The sequence below is a fragment of the Saccostrea cucullata genome, unplaced genomic scaffold (assembly GCF_032062105.1).
Source record: "Saccostrea cucullata isolate Sc308-1 unplaced genomic scaffold, CSIRO_AGI_Scuc_v1 ctg15170, whole genome shotgun sequence".
Classification (NCBI taxonomy): Eukaryota; Metazoa; Mollusca; class Bivalvia; order Ostreida; family Ostreidae; genus Saccostrea; species Saccostrea cuccullata.
The window spans coordinates 1-14,922 of record NW_026918957.1 but is presented as its reverse complement, the minus strand read 5'-3'; the positions used below and the strand labels follow the sequence as shown (position 1 = coordinate 14,922).

The 14,922-nt window shown below is 35.8% G+C and overlaps 1 protein-coding gene across 1 annotated transcript; it reads right to left on the bottom strand.

Annotated features, from left to right (window-relative positions):
- Positions 1 to 3,725: 3,725 nt before the first annotated feature.
- LOC134276455 (tubulin gamma-1 chain-like) lies at positions 3,726 to 14,035 on the bottom strand (the record flags this gene model as incomplete). The annotated part of the gene is made up of 11 exons (XM_062758710.1): positions 3,726 to 4,522; positions 5,671 to 5,862; positions 6,230 to 6,391; positions 7,694 to 7,846; positions 8,263 to 8,412; positions 8,538 to 8,624; positions 9,235 to 9,361; positions 10,259 to 10,338; positions 10,601 to 10,669; positions 11,067 to 11,234; positions 13,974 to 14,035. Coding segments are annotated over 11 exons (1,280 nt in total), but the record flags the coding sequence as incomplete, so codon positions are not given.
- Between the last annotated feature and the right edge of the window lie 887 nt (positions 14,036 to 14,922).

The following is a 14,922-nucleotide window of genomic DNA, read 5'->3' as shown; positions in this document are numbered from 1 at the left end:
CGTTACCTTCAACATTGAAGAGTTCCAACCGTACAAAACAAAGTAAATCATTATAATAAAACGCTTATCCACTGGCAGTAAATGGGATAGCTCTTTTATCAAACCCTTGACAGGAACTATTCCCCTCGGGCAAGCCCTTGGGGAATAGTTCCTGTCGCGGGTTTGATAAAAGAGCTATCCCACTCACAGCCAGTGGATAAGTGCATACTATCGGTCTGTCTAATTCTCTCAAATTCAAACACTGAGACCTATACACTACACTGAAAGGGAAGAAATAAACGCAGGGTAGCATAATCGATAAAAAAAAAAATTAACCGCATGATCGAAAATTACGAAAATTGGTCAGATGAGAAAGTCAGTTACTATGCACCAAATTCAGTGGGTCAGCATAACTCAACCGTAAAATGTATGACGTCACGTAGGGAAGACGCTAAAAAGCCCAAAACACCTGCACATTGATGACGACGAGTTTGTCAACAAATTTTGTTGTGCTTGGAACTGTTTACGAAAGTTCCATAGGGTTTGGTTTTCGAATTGATTTAGTAAGGATAAAGGCAACGACGCGTTACAGAACATTTTTTTTGTAAATTTTCCCCCATAGAATGTATTACCCGTTGTCAGATAAGATCTTGAATGGTTTGCAACCAACCGTGACCATGACGCCAAACAGCTTATTTAATCACCACCTTACTACCACAGAACGGCTATTAATAGAATAGACAATCATAATCATTACATCAACCCAAAACTGAATGAAACCAATTGCGCAATTAAACCGGTCACGGTAGCCTAGTGGTAGAGCGTTCGCTTCGTGATCTGGAGGACCAGGTTCGATTCTCGATCGCGGCGCCGCGTCAAACCTAAGACGTAAAAATAGGTAGTGACTGTTCCTTCGCCAAGCGCTCGGCATCAGAAGTGAAAGTTACGGGTCTTTCGGATATGACTTTAAAAACGTAGGTCACGGTAGGCGCTGGCACGATAAAGAACCCTCACTGCTCAATGGCCCTGAGTGCCGAGTATAGGTCTAAATTTGAAGCCCTTCACCGGCATACGGTGACGTCTCCATATGAGTGAAAAATTCTCGAGAGGGACGTTAAACGATATACAATCAATCAATTGCGTAATTTGGGTTTCTTGAGCCGGTCAACTTTACTTGTTTTCCTCTCACTAGCGCATGCGCGCGTCGTTTAATTAACAAAATTGTCGGCGTGTTTACCCATTCCCAATATCAATATCAGAATATAGTCAGGGTTCGAAAATTTAAATTTATTTTGCTCAACTTTGAAAAGTGAAATTTTGTCAATTCAAAGGTGTGCTTCAGAATAGGTTTTTGTGAGGTGTCATGCACGAGCCATTCATAAACAAAGCTTGAAAAGATGATATTTGCATAAAAAAATTAGCTTAGCCAAACCAGATTTAGTTGAGACTCTATTTGTTAAAGCGTGCTGGAGTAGATGCCTCAAAACCCCGACCATATCTTAAATCCTCTGACGACATTTCTAATTCAATTCTATAATTAAACTATTTCAAAAATAAAGAGTAGTTGAAAACAATCACCGTTTGAAAACCACAAGTGAAAAATGTTGTTACAACATACCTCACTCTACGCCCAAGAAAAAGTGAATTTATTTTACCCAACAATAGGCAAGATGGAAAAACGGGTTTTACTAGATAATATATGTTTCAGCCCGAATCACTGAATAGGACTCACATTGTGTAACACGTGTCTATACAAGGCACTACTCACGTCACGACAATGAAAATCCTATCCTGGTCACGGTTCACCTACATATTTAATAGGAGGGTAATCGTGTTCAAAAATCCAATCTTGTAAGTTTGTAAATCCAACCTTGTATATAATCGTGACAAACTCATGTTCTACATATGTAAGTAGGTAATTCAGACATCCAAGCATATACATGTAGATCCGAACATACAACTGTGTTGACTTTGAGTTCAAAGTAGATCTATAAATCTGTGTATCTTTGACCTTATAAACTTTGTTTTCCGGAATTTTTATTTCCGCACTCTCAGTGCCACAATTCTTTTCCAATATTAATCTTATTTAACTTTCATATTAAAACTTTTTTTTTCCAAATTAAATAAATTTGAACGACTTCATTTTTTATTCCATATTTTTTAAATTCTAACTTCTTGATATTTTCATGTTTTATCTTATTTTCTTCATGACCGTAAGATCCCTCGGAGGGGGGGGGGGGGGGTACGGGGACCGTGTCCTAAATAATTTTGTCGATATATATAGAATACTATAGAAAACAGCGCTTCTGTATGCTTCTGTCCTCTCATTAAAAAAAGGTCTGATGAGTTTTTCGGGGGGGGGGGGGGTAAATTGATACGTATGGCAATAGAGCAGGGGATGCTCACTCCTCCATGGCACCTGATCCCACCTCTGATGTTTCATAGGTCTGCTCCTATTTTGTATTGTTTTATGGACTTTGGTACATTTTTTGTATTGAATACTGTTCGTTATCTCCATATCCATCTCTGCAAGAATTGCTTCTGTCGATCTTTTATACATAATGCTGTATTACACTCAGGTACATGTAACAGTTAAAGCCCTTGGACATCTTGTCAACCCCTTTCCCTGCAGACATGCATTTTAACGCAGATACCATTTCCTATTTCTAACGCAAAATCACGCATATACCATTACCCCGCAATCACGCATTTTCGCGCACTTTAAAAAAAGTCATTTAATCTGCAATTTATTGCCAAATTCCTTATATCTTATGCTTGCTTAAATTTCATAAAATAAGAAACGTTATTTTCTTATTAAAATATTACGTCATAATTTTTTTACGCCAAACTTTAAAAAAACTTGTACCACACTATAAAGTGCTTGTGGGGAAATGATAACGTCATATTTCTATATAGCTGCAGATCTGTAGCGTTATGGTTTTATATATTTGTCTTTGACCATAACGCTACAGATCCCGTAATGCAAAAAAGGTGCAATTTAAGGCGCAATATTTTTTGCGCACTTTTGGGGAGAATTTCTCCACTTTCTACCTCCCCAATGCTAGACACATTCTGTAGCCAATATGTATATTTTATCCACCTCCCGACCATTTGTAGTTGTCTCTACTGGCAATAAAGTCGCTAGAGGTGAATTTTCAGCAATCTAACAAATAACTTTATTCAAGCGAGTTTATCAAATGTACAGACGACTATAAAGGGTTGGGAGATGGATAAAATATACAGATTTGTTAAATAATGTGCCTAGAATTAGGGAGTGAAAGGTAGTTGATTGACCAATGCTAGGAAGTGGAGAAATTCTCCACAAAAATGCGCAGCTTTTTTGCATTACGGGATCTGTAGCGTTATGGTCAAAGACAAATATATAAAACCATAATGCTACAGATCTGCAGCTAATTTCTATATGACGTGAACATGAAGTGTATGCTGCATAACAATTCAGAAAGTTGTAAAGAGTTAATTCCCTCCGTCAGCTTTAAAGCAGATTTTTCGTCTTGACCTTTATTGCTAGAATTCAGCATCATATTTTATTTCTTCTTCAAATTTGGATTCCTCTATGCACGAGGAAGCTGCTATTTCCATACATTGGTACATATCGCATGACAAAGCTTCATTTTAATATGATTGTTTTGAAAATTGTTCACAAACAAATGGACACCTTACTATTTTCACAAGCTCTTTGGTTTTCTACCGTATATTTTAATATAAAAAAATCAAAAACAAAGAGATCTAACATAAATAATTTTATCTACAAATCGTTATTTCAAGATTTGTGGCATTTCAAATTTTATTAAAAATAATTTGTTTCAAGAAGAACGTGACTTGAAATGTCTACATAAATTAGATTTACATGTTGTTAAGGAAGCTCTAAACACTGCACTATAGAACTTTATTTATAAGGTGTTTTTATGAAGTTTAGGGCCATCTGTTCTTAGGCCATACAAAATTAAATCCTTGGTTCTCAGGCCTTTTTTCAAGAAATATGATGAGGAAGGGAAGCATTTTTTTTTCTTCATTTTATTGCCCACAGAATATGATGAGGCAGCTTTTTACATTGTACAAAACCTCAAAAAATGAGGAGGGAGGTGATTTGTTCTTTTTATTTTTTATTGATTAAGCAATAAAAATGATCAATGAGGCACCCTTGAAAGAGATGAGAGAGGGCCTGAGAACCAAGAAATTAATCTTTTTTGCCTTCTATACCAGAACATAATTTCAGTATTTTTATGTGCATATTTATATTTAGCATATATGCTTCTTTTTACATGCCTAACACACATGTATAAATACATTTTGGCAGAATAATAAATTCCAATGTTGAAAACAAAAAGATGGCTTGAGTTTCATTTTTACATTTAGCACGGATCCCAATTTCCTCTTTAAAGGTATGTCAACTTCTAAAAGAGGAATACATGAACACTGATATCATAGATACACAGTCGATATATGCAGTAGATCAGTTGCTTTGAAATGGAAAAATGTAGATGGTCTTGTCTCAAATCCTCTCCCCTGTTGCTGCTACAGCCTGAAAAACAAACAATAAGAATATATTGTACAATCCAATACAATTTATTTTTTAAATCATATACTGTGAAATCACAAATTTTCGTGAGGGTTTAATTTTCATTGCTTTTGAGGTATGAAGAGACCCACAAATTCATGTCAAACACGAAATGTAAAATGTAACATACATTACTATTGAACAATACTTCACCCATGAAATCCAATCCCCACAAACCAAAAGTTTTTCCTCAAACCACGAAAATTTGACCCCCCGAAAATATGTGATTCTAAAGTAGATTCTGTCTTGGGGAAATGAACAATTTGTTACATTTTAGGAGATTGTACTGTTTTGATCACCGATAAATAATTTTCCTCCTTAGAAATGACAATTGTTGGTACGAGGATGGGGGATAGCCATAACTAGGCTGCAGCAAGATTACTAAAATTGATGAATGTATGCTATGTAATTGTCAAAGCTAAGAAGGAAAATTCTTCATCTGTGACCAAAACAGTACAATCTCCTAAAATTTAACCAATTTTTCATTTCCCCATTCAAGATAGAATCTGTATAATCTAAAACAAAAATTGGATTGTACAAAACATTCTAAAATCAGCAAAAAAAAGTGCATCTCTAACTTTTGGATACACTCCTCTCCACCAAAAATCACTTATTTAAAGAAAAAGTATACTTTAGACATGTAAATGTAAACAAATCTTAAAAAAATTAGTATCGTAAGAAGACATATTACATTTAGCCTAAGGTAATTTTACAAAGGGAATCAGAATTTCATATTTCAGTAGACACTCTACAGGTGTGTAATTGTAACTGTAATTGGTGTACCAAGAAATTAGACCAAAACTGTAGGAGAAGCAGCATTATAAATTTTTAAGAAACATATTAAGTAATAACCATGGTAACTATTCATCGAAGCGAAAAGCAGATAGACACAGTCATATTTCTTAAAGGGGCTGGGGGGTTGTGGCCATTTTCAGACTATTTTGACCTCCTTTAAAATAAGAGCTCCATAGAAAGATATACAAAAAAGATCCAATTTCAAATCAAAATGTATGAAATTTTTCTTTGCCAAACTAGACAAAGCTAATGGAAGGAGAGTTTGGGGAAAACAGACAGACTCTGACCAGTAGAGCTAATTATAAGAAGCTATGTACCTGTTGTGTGCCCCAGGAGAGGTAGTCTGGCTTCGTGGCGGCGTGATATTCGTCCACCAGCTGTTGGATTACCTCCCTTGAGTTATCAAACTCATCTAAGTTGTCCTTAAATATGGCTTCCTTTTTGAATTGATCCATGAAGGCTTCTCTTTTTCTTAGCTTGTCATACTGCTGTAGTGTGCGCTCAAATAACTAAAGAAATTAAGAGAAAACAAGACCTCCATAGAACATGTTAAAACTGTTATATATTTTTTTTCTTTTTTTAAATGGTTGACACTGATACCTGTATTATTCATCTTGTGGGAAAAGACACAAAATTTGATTCAACATACACAATGTAAATCCTTTATAATGATATGTTCTCCCTTACAAATCACTTTTTGAACAAGGTGTATAAATTGGGGGAATAATTGTCCTTACAGTTATTATTTTTGACGTTTTTACAGTCACAAACTGATGTTTACCACTGACTAGGCAGGGGTTGGTAAAAGGGAATGTTCGTGACCATTAAATGAGCAATGATCATTTTACCGTAGATATACTGGTTTGTGATTCTTACCGTAGATATACTGGTGTGGTTGGCCAACATCAGACCGCTGACCCTGTGGGCCGTTTGGATGTAAGGGGATTTCCGAGACAGCGCCACCTGGATACTGGCTGGTCCCCAGGGAATAAACTGGGCCAACTTCCTCTCTCTGATCCTCTGTAAACTTTTGTGTACCTGGGAAATTTAAAAAAAAGTAGAAATAAGTGGTGGCTTTGTTAGTGAAATAATCAGTATATTTCTTAAAGAAATAGTTGGTATAATTCTAAAAGAAATAGTTTACTTCTAAAAGGAATTTATCTTCTGGATAATAATAAATAGACTTAGTTTTTTCCCAAATGAAATCCAAATCCATCCCCATCCAAAAAAGTTTCAATTTTCAATTAGCATACTAAATGTAACTGTGATCAAAATACTGACAAGAGGCCCATAGGCCACATAGTTCACCTGAGCTCCGTGATTAGAAAAAAAACCCAGAAAATTGTTCACCTTTAAAAAGTTTAAATCTGTATATGTTTCCAACCTTCCCTTAAACAGAAAGGGGATATGAGTCATGATATGAACAAACTTGAATCTACACTACACAAGGATGTTTCCCTATAAGTTTTATTTTTCCTGTCACAGTGGTTCTTGAGAAGAAGATTTTGATAATATGCCACTAGTTTTTCACTATTTTTTAATTATCTCCCCTTGAAAGAGGGTGTGACCCTTCATTTGAAAACACCTTCACCTAAAGAAACTCTGTGCCAAGTTTGGTTGAAATTGGCCCAGTAATTCTGGAGAAGATGCGTATGTGAAAAGTTTACGACAACTCAACTCCGACAACGCCAATGACGACGACAGACACCGGACAAATTTTGACCAGAAAAGTTCATTCGGTTTAGGTGAGCGAACAAGCAGAGCTGCCAACATTCTAAAATGAAAAATAGTAAGGCGGGGTCTAGGGACCACCTAGGCCCCTTGCTGCTAAAGATTTTTTTTGCAAATGGACATGTAATCTGAGGAATGTTTCCATCTTTTTACTCTAAAACATTTACATGAATGTAATCGGCCATCTAAAACTGAAACGATGATACAAGCAAGCATTGTAAGAATTATGAATATATTATAATAGTAGAAACTATAGACTGCCAGCTTTGAAAATACCAGTATTATAAACTTTGAACGAGAAAAACTTGAAATCGGAATAATATACAGAGAAATCGTAAGGCGTATTTTAGACGTTGATTTCGTATGCCTTACGCCAAAATCGTAAGGGTTGGCAGCTCTGAACAAGGATTTGTTAAAAAAAAGGTTTTAGAAAATCAAACTTAAAGAGTTCTGCCTCTTGGAAGATCAAAATAGCATCTAGTAAGCTCTAGAAATCTACACATCTGCGTGGGGTCTACTTCCCCCTGTATGATAGATTTATGCACAATTGGGGTGGGGTGGGGGTGGGGGATGGGGGGGGGGGGCATTGTTATAGAATGATATACACACCTGTGTGGGGTCTACCTCCCCCTGTATGATATTAAGTATTGAGATGTAACAGTGGTTTGCCTGTCTGTGGACTGGAGTGGACACCATCATGTTCTTTGGTTGTAGGAGTCGCCGCATGACATCTAGGACGGTTGTCTTTCTGACACTTGCTACCTGTATAAATAGTAAAAGATACATGATGTTATAAAAACGGGATTTGAAACGTTCATTTTAATAAAAAAAAAGATGCAAGCATTTTGAGAATTTTAAGACCCCCCCCCAACACATACACACATAAAAATTAAGTCTATTAAGATATCTTTTAATTTTCTGAATTTACGCTTTATAAAATCATCCTTTTAGCAATGCAATAGAGATGTTTAACTTGATTTAAATTTTTAAAGGAAAAAGAGCAAATTTTGATATTTTTGTATGTTTGAATAAGGTGGACATGTAGTTTTATAGCCACCATATAATGTCCTATAATGTCCTGTGAAAGTAAAGTAGTTACTGTTTTAACTTTTTGATATGATACAAAATAAATGTTCAGAGTTAAAACCCAATTCAACTGCCAATACCCCAACACTCACCTGTGAGTTTGTAGCCAGGGGGGTGTACCCTGTCATCAGATAGTGGAGCCGAGGGGTGGGGATCAGTGAGGCGATTAGACCAATCAGATCATTATTCATGTAACCAGGGTAACGCAGTGTCGTCGTGGAGGTAGACATTACTGTTGATACCTGTTGAATAAAACTTTCTATTATTCACTATGAAATATCTCTGTAGCAAACAGTATGCCTCTTTCAAGTCTAATACCTGATTCTTTCAGTTTAAGCATTATTTCTCTTGTGACTTGATTACATACCAGCTGGTTTATCTGAGAGAAGTTTGGAGTCTCTATATGAAGTCGGTCAGCAGCTATTCTGTTTAATGCTGTGTTATCTAATACAACCTGAAAATAACCATTTGTGGAAATGTTAATTCATTGTATAGGAGACCCATAAAATCCAGTCACATTGGTACCCCCCAAACATTTGATGATTCCCAAGAAGTCAGTTTTCTGAGCAAGTTTGACTTACCACACAGTCAGCATTCTGAGTGAGTTAGACTTACTACACAGTCAGCGTTATGAGTGAGTTTGACTTACCACACAGTCAGCATTCTGAGTGAGTTTGACTTACCACACAGTCAGCATTCTGAGTGAGTTTGACTTACCACACAGTCAGCATTCTGAGTGAGTTTGACTTACCACACAGTCAGCATTCTGAGTGAGTTTGACTTACCACACAGTCAGCATTCTGAGTGAGCCTCTTTAAGGTGAGTAGTGAGTTGTAGACTTACCAAACATTCAGCATTCTGAGTAAGTTTGACTTACCACACAGTCAGCATTCTGAGTGAGCCTCTTCAGAGTGAGTAGTGAGTTGTAGACTTACCACACAGTCAGCATTCTGAGTGAGCCTTTTTGAGGCTCAGTAGTGAGTTGTAGACTTACCACACAGTCAGCATTCAGAGTGTATGGTAGACTTACCACACAGTCTGCGTTCTGAGTGAGTTTGACTTACCACACAGTCAGCATTTTGAGTGAGCCTCTTAAGAGTGAGTAGTGAGTTGTAGGGCTGGACCACCACGTCTGACATCTCGTCCAGGTTAGGGAACACAGAGTACGTCTGCACTAACTTCTTTGGGAACCTAAGATTAGAATTGATGAATCTGAATATGGATTCTAAACAAAACATTGTAAAGAGACTAAAATGGAGTGTGTAATAATTTGCTGATGCGAGTTATGAAAATGTCACCAAAGTCAGCATTCAGACTTTTGGTTACAGATGTACCATCACACAAAAGGTTTTCGGTGATTTATATCATCAGGATTCAGTTTCCAACATAAACCAAAATCAGTCCTTGTCAAAATTTTCATATAATTGCACACATGTCTTTTAGCAACAAAACTCTACCACTCCATATCTGCTGAAATATGGCTGAAATATTGCCGACTTGGCGTTAAACAATAAACAATTAATCTACCACCTATAATATTGATATAAGAATTTCACTATTCTACTCTGTCTATATTCACCCCTCCTTTTCACCTCTTCTAAAGAACTGCTCCCTATCCTGTTCAAAAGTCTTTACCACCCCCACACCTTGTTTTCAACCCTTGAGATAAGGATACCTGGTTATACAATTTTATTCTAAGTTTCATTCATAAATCCCTCTCTTCTTTTACCCTCTCTCCTCTTTATAACAACAACATTTATCTGTAATTCAGTCTTTTGGAACCCATTCCCTAACCTGTCCCTCAAGCCAGAAGTTAAGTCTCTCCAATAGGCTGAAGCCCATCCCAGAACTGTTCTAACCAGCAAAGGAGTGATACTCCCTTCTTCAGAAGAACAGCACTACCTTTCAGTCTTCCCTTTACATGGGAGTTTATCCCAGAACCTTTCCCTCCAGAGAAAGATTGACACCCCCTCCTCCTGTATATAACAACAGCACTTACTTTTCACTGATTCTCTCCTATACCTGGGAACAAATTCCTCCAGCAATAGATTGAAACCCCCTCCTTCTCTATAGAATAACAACACTCACCTGTCATTGAGCCTCTCCAGTAGGTAGGACCCCATCCCAGAACCTGTACCTCCAGCAATAGAGTGACACAGAACAAAGCCCTGTAACAGAAGGTATGGTGCTTTTACATAAACTTGATATGTTAAATGGAGTCTTGATATGTTGAATCGAGTCGTGATATGAATCGACTTGTCTAATACTTGTAAATAGGAATTTGTATTGCAATATCCCAACTCCCTGATATCCAACTTTTTTGAGCATTGCCATTTTTGATATATTCAGAGTTGATAATTTCTGTTTAATGAGTAAGCCTTGTCAAAAATTCAATTAATACATAATGTTAACATTGACCTTTGACCTTACCTCAAGGCTATCACTTCCATCAGCCTCTCTGTCTATGATGTCAAAGATTTCCTCGTACAACTTCTCGGCCTGTTCATGAAATATATTAGTTTTCTCAAATTTTTATTTACTTCAGTTTCCAAATGCAGCTCAGTTTATGAAAAATGCAACAACTAAATACTTAATATAGATTGGGAAATACCAGCTGTTTGACTGCAGATATAACCTAGGCATTAGTCAAAGAAAAGATGTAAGGATTTTTGATTACTGTAGATCACTAAATTTTCGCGACACCTTATTTTCGCGAGATAGTCATTGACTCTTGATTAGCGAGACAAAATTTTCGTGAACTGTGGTTAAAATTGTTAAGTTACTCGCGATCTCTGACTAAAGCCCAGAAGATTACTTGTTGTTGCCCCTATCCCCATGTTAAGATCATGTAGATAGGAAGATATTCTCTGGGTTGAAGAGATTATGTAAGATTTACCTGACTATATCCAGAAGCCCAGTTGTTTCCTGCCCCACCCCCATGCTTAGATAGGTAGATATTCTCTGGGTTGTACAGGTTGGCATAGGGTGAGTTCATTATTGTGTTGATGACCCGAGGCTCGAGATCGAGTAGAACTGCTCTCGGAATATAATGTTCATCATCAGCCTTCAAAAAGAAAATAACTCCCACAAATCTGTTTGATGTTTATGTAGTTACAAAAAGAAATTTTAACAAAGCCATCTTAAAAATGTTTGTTGCCCTCTACTGACTTAGGATTTCAATAATTGGGTCCATATGTAAGGAACTTTTATAGATGCCAATGTTGAATTTTTAATATTTACCGAAATTGGCTGTATGCATGAAGTCAAAAATTAAATACCGTAAATCTGGAAATTTTTGCTGTAGATAAATTTTTAGCAAATTTGCGGGTTCATTGCATTCGCAAAAATATTGTACTTAATAAAGTGCCGCGCCACAGCATGATACGCCCGTCAAAAAATTACAATTTTCTTGAACAGTTTAGGTGCAAAAAATCACATCAACCTTGATTCTAAAATTTCCATGATTTTTCCATTCCTTAAAATATTTATCCATTCCCTGTGATGTAGGCATCAATTATAATAAATATTACATCACTAATAGATTTCTGTGCTGGTTGTGTTAGACCTTGTCAAATGCCCATCTTCACATTAGTCTTAACAACTTAATCTATACCAAATTAATTTTGAAAAAAAGGCTGGCCATCAAATGACAAATGTTTTAAACTGACCAGCAGTTCTTCTGTCTAATCCCCAAAGGGCTGCTTAATCAGAGCGACTGAAACAGCTGGCCTTCCTACATTGAACTCATTAATTAATCTTTAACTGGATGCTTGTCTACTCATTACTACCAAGAGATGAATGGGTCTGCACTATCTACTATATTTTTTTTTTAAAAAACATATAAAATACTTTCAGATTTTTTTTTTGGTTGAGATTTAATGTCCGACAGGTTTTAGTATGTAATTCATATGGACATGCTGATTTAACCCCACCCCATAAAATTAGTTTTTAAATTAATAATATAACATAATATCAGATTAGTCTATTATGCAATATTGAATTAATTTTAATTACTTTTCATCAAATTCATTTCAAAACTTAAGCTAATCAACAAGAGCTATTTTTAATCAAACAGGCTTACCCATTTGCCCAATTCTCAAGGGATATAGATAACGCCAATGCTCTGTCAGTTAACTGCTGCACTCAAAACCCATTAATTTCTCTCTAATTTGACATGCAATTTTCTGTTATCAAAATTCTTCTTGACCAGTGCCTGATAATTACACTCATGGGAGACATAGGATTTCTCTAACATACATTATATTTGTTTTAGATTGCTGTCAAGTATATGCTTAAAAAAATAAGTATTTTCTTAATATAACACTTTTTAATAAGAACAGTGCAATACTTTTACATTATTTGGGATGTGTAAATGAATAGTAAAAAGATACATTTTTTTTTTTAAAAAATTCACTTAAATTAAAGGTCACAGTGACCTTGAAATAGGTCGCGACACACCTTCTACCTAAGATGCATAATCTGGCCAAGTTTGATGATTGTAGGTCTTATGGTTTTCTAGTTATGGGCCGGAAAGGATTTTTCCATATTTGGCTATAACTTCTTAATTAAAGGTCAGAGTGACCTACTTTTTGTGCGCGACACACCTTCTACCCAAGATGCATCAGATGACAAAGTTTGATAATCCTAGGCCTAGTAGTATTAAAGTTATGAGCCGGAAACGAAAAAGCTAACAGACAGACGGACAGATGGACAGACACGAAGCCTATAACATAATACGTCCCGTCTTAAGACGGGCGTATAAAAATAAATTACCAATAAGGAAATATAAACAAAGCAGTGGTCATTCGCAAAATTTTGAAACGTAAAAATTAATCAACAGCATTTTGACCCAAATTAGCAAAATAAAATCGACGCAAAAATTTCCAGATTTACGGTAGTTGATGACAGGATGAGAAACTTCCAGAAAGAAAGAGAAGTGCAAGATAATTCGGTCCAACGCGCTTTGTACAGATGAAAACTATGAAAGTAATTGATAGAGTACCGTAGCAAAGATTTTATTGAAATTTAGCTTTTTTTGCAATTGAGGCAAGAATTTGGAACAATTATTCCAGAAACAGCCCTTTTTTTTGTGCACAATAAATATATAATTTTTAGCCGGGCTTATTGCTCAAAGAGCAATTGCCGGCTTATGTGATCCTGTTCAAGGCAGGATGTTGACCCCATAGTCGCCATTTTAAAGTTACGTGCAAAAATATAGTTCTTACTCTCAACCGCTTTTGAGATAATACAAACGCTAAAAAAAGCAACAAAAGTAAAACGAAGTTTTATCTATATAAAATAAACATTAGTAGTAATGACTTTGAAATCTTCATAAGTCAAAGAACATAGTTCATTATCGTAAGGATTTTTGATAATCAGTGTTACCGTAGTTCTCTACACATACGAGATAAAGCAGGAGAGGGAACCAGACTGGCCTGTTTGTTTACATATGTTCAGCTGCGGTACCAGATTAATTCTGATTCTGACAAAATCGGACCGTGGTATTAGGATTGAAAAACTCACTGTCAGTGTCTTATTATTTATATTGATAGTTTTAAAATAATTTTTTCATCAGAATATAAACGTGATTCATGTAAGAAATCCATTCTACTCTGTAAATGAGCCCGGCTCTCTGTACTTCTGAGTACTTTGATTTCAATGGGTGGCACTGCAGCTCTCTGGTCTATCAATATATATTTTTTTCAGAGAGCTACAGTTCTGCAGCTAGTAAAATTACAGAAAATTATTATTGTACAAGATTTCTAAAAAAAAATTATTTACCATGTTTACTGTCAACACAAACCTGATAAAAGAAAACATCTTTTCTGTCTGTTCCCTCTGTAGCAAAATCCTCCAAGATACCCTCTGAAAAATTAAATCAACTATCGGTAATAGAAATGAAACACATAAAGTCTTAATGCATTGTGATATTTCTTGAAAAAAGAACAGGGTTCCACAATAACGTTAGTCCGTTAGTCTCAGACTAATACATTTTCATTCGAACTAATAAAATTTGTAGCTAATAAGTCCGAACGGACTAATAAAGTTTTCTGGGGGAAAAAAAGAATTTACCGATGTTCAAATTCTCGACAACTTTCACTGGAAAACCCCGCATTTATTTTTAACTTTCTAGCTTCTTGGCGGTAAGTTAGGAAATACTAAGTCAATTCGGCGCTTAATTTTAGGACTCATTGGTATGAAATTAAACATTTTAGCGATCATGATTTACTATGACACATAAAGAAAGATGTCGGATGTTTGGATGATGTAGTAATGTATAACGAAAAACAAATGAGATCCGGAATACGATCGTAGTTTCTGACTGCGCGATTTCAACAAATTCTTGGTATAAACATTTCATGTAAATGCTTTGTTTATTTCAAAAAAGTATTTAAAAAATACATTGCAACATAAATTCTATTTATTTATTTATATTTTTGACGGACTCATAAAATTGCCCGCGGACTAGTAAAAGTAGAGAAACACTAGTCCGGCCGGACCAAAGCCTAAAAATGTTAGTGTCGAACCCTGAAGAAATGCAAACCAATTATAACAGAAATGAAATGGAGAATAGTTTTCCTTTTTGCTGAGTTTAACATCATTTTACATGATCGAGAAACACAACATATTTTCTTCACTGCTTTAAAGTACTGTAGATCACAATAATTTCACGGCACCTTATTTTCGTGAGTTAGCTATGAGGAATTTATTAGCAAGACAATATTTTTGCGAAATGTGGTTTCTGTTCTAAA